General features: G+C 38.9%; 1 protein-coding gene across 3 annotated transcripts in view; it reads right to left on the reverse strand.

Moving 5' to 3' along the window:
- The window catches only part of si:ch211-243j20.2 (uridine-cytidine kinase-like 1), a 22,578-nt gene that overhangs the window by 12,260 nt on the left and 4,190 nt on the right, over nt 1-6,128 (reverse strand). For all 3 annotated transcript variants that reach the window (XM_034900539.1, XM_034900537.1, XM_034900538.1), the window contains exons 3-5: nt 5,335-5,441; nt 4,419-4,589; nt 1,639-1,710 (exon numbers count right to left, since the gene is read on the reverse strand). In XM_034900539.1, the coding sequence (XP_034756430.1) occupies nt 1,639-1,710; nt 4,419-4,589; nt 5,335-5,441 (350 nt within the window). The remainder of the gene's footprint in view (nt 1-1,638; nt 1,711-4,418; nt 4,590-5,334; nt 5,442-6,128) is intronic.

The raw sequence follows: 6,128 nt of genomic DNA on the forward strand, positions 1-6,128 counted from the left end.
AGATCGAAATATATTTTTTGTCGTTATTTATGAGTACTCACTAAACTAATATAATAATTAGTTTTATTGTCACACCAGAACATTAAATATATATTAAAGTTCTGATAATAATAATAATAAAAAAAAAAATACTAACTTTAGATTTGAAACTTAAAGTCCTCTGAACAAAAACGCATTAACTAGAGCGCCCTCTGGTGGACATACTAATGCCAAGGCTCATAACATGGTTGATCATTAATTTTTCATTATAAAGGATTCTGATGAATGAATATTTATTTATTTAATTTTTTTTAAATCGGCCACTATAAAATAACGATACCTATATATCAGGAAATGCGTGACATAATCGGCCCGGTCAGGCTATAAAAGAAATGTCATGGCATCGATGCAGAATGGTCCACATCTGCATCGCTGCCATGATTGATTTCAACGCTCCTTTGAGATACTATCTGTTGCATTATGAGAAATGTAGGATTCTGTGTTTTTGGAGCTTAACAAGTACTAGGGTCTACAAGTCGGCATGTATTGGCTCTGCTGCTTTGATTTTGACAACTTAAATTAAAAAAAAAAAAAAAGTGTGAGTGCCCTAACTTTGTGGAGGTGCCTTACTAAATCTCCAGAGAACCAATTTAAATATCTGCAACAGCAGCAAGCTACATGACACTGATGCAATCCAATTTTGCCATAAAGCAGTGCTACGTTTATGTGCAATTGCCTGCAAAGGTTTTGATAACTCTAGAAGATTTTATATATATATATATATATATATATATATATATATCTCTCTCTCTCCAAGCACCATGTGTGTCTGTACGCAGCATCTTGGTTTCTCAAACCAGACCTTCATTAGCATATAAGATTTGCAGCTATAATTGACTTCAACTACAAGAAAGGACACTAAAGACCATTTATCACCGTGGACAACAGCGGTTTTTAACTGAATCAGAAGGTAATACACAGCCGAGTCACAGGGGAGGCTACACGCCTTATCACCACAGTCCAGCACACGCAGGGAGGGAGGGAGAGGGAGAGAGAGAGAGAGAGAGACAGAGAGAGAGAGAGACAGACTCGTCTTCAAGTGCACACAAGCATTGCTATGAATAATATATATTAAATAGGAATTTCATTAAACATTAGTTATAATTTTTTTTATTATATCATTAGATAAAGATGATCAAATACGATGTCAGCTTATTTAGACATTTCTGTGGTTAGGGTCTGAGAGGAACACTGATTGACTGATATTTCATACAAAGGCCACTAACATCCCCAGTGTCAGCAGTGTGCATGTGACATTTTTAATTCTGATTTAATGTTTTAGTTCACTGTTAATCCGCCTGCTGGACCGATCCATTCATCTGGTCTGGCACAAAAAACACAAAGAAAACAAGAGGAATCTTATTCTATAAATGTTTTTGAAGTCTTTAAATAATTAATCATTCAAACAAGCTGTCTGATTTGAGATGTGTTGTGCAATGTCAGACTTGAGGGTCGGCCAGCGCTGCATTCACTGTCCACTACATGTTGTTGATAAGAGGGCTCCATGTGAAATGGTTCAGGTGTTTAGGGACAAAAATAAAATAAAAAAATAAAAAAAACGGTCAAACTTTACTTGTAATAAGAAGAAGTTCTTCTTACCTTCAGCAGCTCTTTGTTGGCAAAAGCGAGGATGCCCTCAAAGATTACAACGTTGGCCCCGTAAACCGTTTTCTGTCAAAAGGAACAAATTACAGGAAAGGATTAATTATTCCAATTTGAATTCAGTAGGTGTAGGGCTCAGGTGTAACAATATTTTTGATATCTTTGATAGTTTTTTGTTTATTTCATTCATTTATTAGACTTAAAAAGCTAAAAGATCACCACACACACACACACCTGCACGAATATATCGGCAAATACTGTTGGGCTGACAGTGTTGATTGAAAGAAAAGCAAAAACAAGCATACTACTAAAGATTAATCACTGTCTCAATCAAAGACAAAATGGTGCTGAGGATATGTCACAAACCTATTAACTTCCTCTGACCAGCTTCACGTTAAAGTCAATGGACTGGACACTTCAGTATAGATTTTTTTTTAGAGAGAGAGAGAGAGAGAGAGAGAAGCAGAACGTGAATCCTAAAGAAACAGATGAGTGCTTATTGATTTCTTGCAGGGATGGTCCTGATTAATCAACGATCGATAACCGATCATTAAGAATTTCGTCGCTCACGTTAATTTGTTATCGATTAAACTAACGCAGGTTGCTTTGTGCAGTGTGAGTCTTGAAGCAATGAAATTAATTTCTCTGTGTGGCAGCAATTACACATGTTACCACCCGGGGGCATTATATGACGCCATACTCAGTTACCTGCGAGTTCAGGTTTTTGATTTCAAAAGTAATCATGAAGAGATCACGCCGAAGTGTGGCGTGGGATTATTTGGATTTAAAAAACGACTTAGTTCACATCAAACACCGTGTATATGTACATATACATACACAAATACAAATGCCGTGTATAAGTACAACAGGGCCACGACTTAAATAATGTACCACATAAACCAAGTGCATCGACCCTGGTTAATGCCCGAGCATCTGGCTCTCAGTCTCAACCTAGCATCAAGTCGGAGGAGCGGCGGTGGAGACCGGTAGGACGACTGTCCCCCAGTCTGGGGGGGGCGAGGCTGCGTTGTCTGACCTGGACATGGAGCGCATACACAGGCCAAGTTAGCCCTGAGGTACCGGTTCAGATCCCGGCAACGTAGTCCCCTCAGAGCGGCTGGACTGGCGGTCACATCTGACCCCAGGTCATGTCAACAGGCTTATCTTTCTCAACAGAAATCTGTGGACTGGTGCAGAAGTTGTATGTGAGGTACTAGTTGTTTTTTATGAGGCTTTGTTGAGTAGCCTAATTCGTTAAGTAGTCTAATTAATTGTTAGGTAGGCTTATTTCTCTCACCCTCTTTCTCGACTCCGTGCCTTGGATAGTTTTTAGTTCCATTTGATAAAACCTGCCAGATGTAAGTGTTATGTTTTTGGTTAAGTTATTGTTTAATGTGACATGTTTCTTTTTTTAAATTATTAGTATTTTGGAGCAAAACGCCAGCTCGCAGCTGCAGGCTCCGCCCGCTTTCGAGCACCGCAGCGCATACAGTGTATCTTCAAGTTTAGTCCAACCAAACATCCAGTGTAACTGCGACAAGTTGTCCTTCTTGTAATAAAGATCTCATCGATGACGAACACGCTGTATTTTTGTATTTTCATTGCATTTTTAACTTATAAAAAGTTAAATAATGAATTTTGATATAAAAAATATTAAAGATTAATCGATACCCCGTCGTTAATTTTCCCGATGATCGACTATGAATATGTGATCAAATGCGCATCGCTAATTTAGAGGGTTTTTAACTGAGAGAGAGAGAGAGAGAGAGAGAGAGAGAGAGAGAGAGAGAGAGAGAGAGACCTCCAGTTTTACCAGGGAAGAGCAAGCAAGAAAACTCATCTGTGCTCATCCATCAAAGTGCAAACTTGTTCCATATAAGTGATAAAGACAAAAAAAACACCACCCCACCCCCACCCCCGGGGCCCGAGGCTTAATTACATTCCCCCCAGTAGGACGAAAGGTACTCCCAATGATTTCAGAGTCACTAGTCGTGATAGGCGATTCAGCCATGAAATTGCATTGCAGAGAAATAGAGACGAGATGTCAGAAAGCTACGCTGCAAGACTGATTCTTCCCAGCGCTGTTGGGAGAGGATTTGTGCTCTTTGCTTGGGTTAATGTCCTGAACACTAAACCCTTAATAATAAGCTAATTAGTAGGGATCCAATTGGCATCAGCTCAAACGACTAATACATCCCTGGGGGTGTTTAGTGACTTGTAACTGCGATGGTAATTTTATACTGTAAATTACAACAACAAAATAGGAAATAATGAAGTGCTTTTATTTTGGTGAAGATAGATTACCCTCTACATGCTAAAGATAAGCTTAAGGACCCAGTTCCGTTACCCCGATGATGGGAATGGTAATATTTCATAAATGCATATTAAATTATCAATTCTGCTCCAATTAATAAAAATCTGATTAAAAAAAATTGTAATTTTTGATTAAATGCATAGTATCCTGATCCATGAAATAACTGGCCTTCAAAAATAAACCTCTGCCTGCTTCTATGGGAATTTAACATAAGGAGGTGTATAATTGTGCCCCTGTATTTTAAGGAAGAACATTTATTTATTTATAATACATTATTCATTCACAAAGAAAATTGCTGTCCTTAAAAGGTTAGATTTTCCTAAATATTTTGGAATTAAGGCATTAAGATCAATAACCAAAAGGTGTTTTGTTTATTCCTCTTTTTAATCAACTTTAGCCTGGGTTTGTACACCTTCTCAAGCCCCTGCATAACGGAGTAATACAGTAAGTTTCAGTTTCTCACCCATTCTTTGCGCCTGCAGTGAGACGTGAAGTCGTACACCGGGACTTTGATGCTTTTTCCTTTCTTCAGCTTCCTCAGGACGGTGACCAGCAGCTCGAAGTCAAAGGCATCAGGGTGATCAAAGTTATACTCATTTCTGGCTGCGAGCTCCTGCTCTTCTTTATTCAACACCTGGCACATAAACAACAGCGTAGACATAAAGGAAGTTAAAGGCGCAATATCCAATACTGCCAGCTTGTGTTTAAAATAGTTACATCAGTACAAATTCAAAATACTGGAGAGAGTCGTCTCCCCCCGCCCCCCCCTCCCCAAACTCGAAGTTCAAGAGACCGAAGCATCCACAACAATGTTGCTAGACCCAAATCTCACATAGCCAGACTCCACAGCCCAGCGGAGTAATCAACATTAGATGCTGCTATAACGACGGTCATAAAAGCCCTCTGCAAAAACAATGTTTATCAGTTTTTAACATTAAATATCTTCTGTGTGTGTGTGTGTGTGTGTGTGTGTGTGTGTGTGTGTCTGTTTCTGCATGTGTTGTTTTGTCTCCCTCCCTCCCAGCTTTCCTCTGTTTTTTGGCTCTGTGACGCGTTCCATGTCTCAGTTTATTGTTTGTAATTGTTTGTTTTGTTAATTTTTGAATATAATAGAAAATTAAAAATGTTATCACAAAAAAAATTTGTGGACGACGACGACAATTGTGTGTTTAATATTGAGTCTCCGGGTATGGTTGTAAAATCAGAAGCTAATTGATTTCTGTGTAAACACTGGGCTTAAAATGCTGAGCAAGTAATCTGAAATCTAACTGAATTGATTTAGTAATCTCCTGCTGAAATACCATTAATCAAAGCTCTTAATTATATTTTACAAATCACACTTGAGTGCTACAATGAGGGCCATTCGTTGGATGTTGTACCTTGTAGAAAGAGTCCATGGAGAGCAGAACCACCCAGGGAACGTCCAGCGCTTCAATGATCTTATTGGCTACCGTGGTTTTACCAGACGCACTTCCTCCACACAGACCTAGAGGAGGAAAACACAAAGAACCACAACACCGTTACCAATAGAGACAGACATATTTAAGCCACTATGGAAACTGAACCACATGTTTGTCATGTTAGCAAGTGAGGATTTTTTTTTTTTTTTTTTAAATCAAAATGACCTTATTATCCGCGTAATATATCTGTCTAACCCTGTAGAACAGTGATTCTCTATCCCCAAAACATATTTCCATTAAACAATTTTTAAAGCAAAAAAAGACTAACCGTAACTCTTTCCAGCTTCCAAACTGTGAGGATTTGCAGCTTTTCTTAGTCTTGTGTGATAGTTGACTGAATATATTTGGGGTGTGGACTGTTGAAATGGTTAGTTCATTAAGAAAATAACTGGCAGATGAATTGATAATTAAAAAGCTGCAGCTCTACATGATGTGCATGCTTTGTTTTACATCAGACCCGTCCTGACTGTTAACATCTGTTAACGTGTCCTCTTTTTAAACGCAGGTTTAAATGCGTTGTGTCCTAGCCCAGGTGCAGACTGCTGCTGTTATAGCAGAAAGTGCTTCTACATAAGCACCGTCTTCCTGCAGCTGGCAGTCTTATCATTTCTGCTGCAGCACTGCAGTTGCCACACACACAGTGAGTGGCACTATCTTTGTGGGGACCCCACATTGACATGATGCATTCCTAGTCCCTTACCCCCACAACCCCC

Source organism: Etheostoma cragini, chromosome 18, assembly GCF_013103735.1.
Source record: "Etheostoma cragini isolate CJK2018 chromosome 18, CSU_Ecrag_1.0, whole genome shotgun sequence".
Taxonomy (NCBI): Eukaryota; Metazoa; Chordata; class Actinopteri; order Perciformes; family Percidae; genus Etheostoma; species Etheostoma cragini.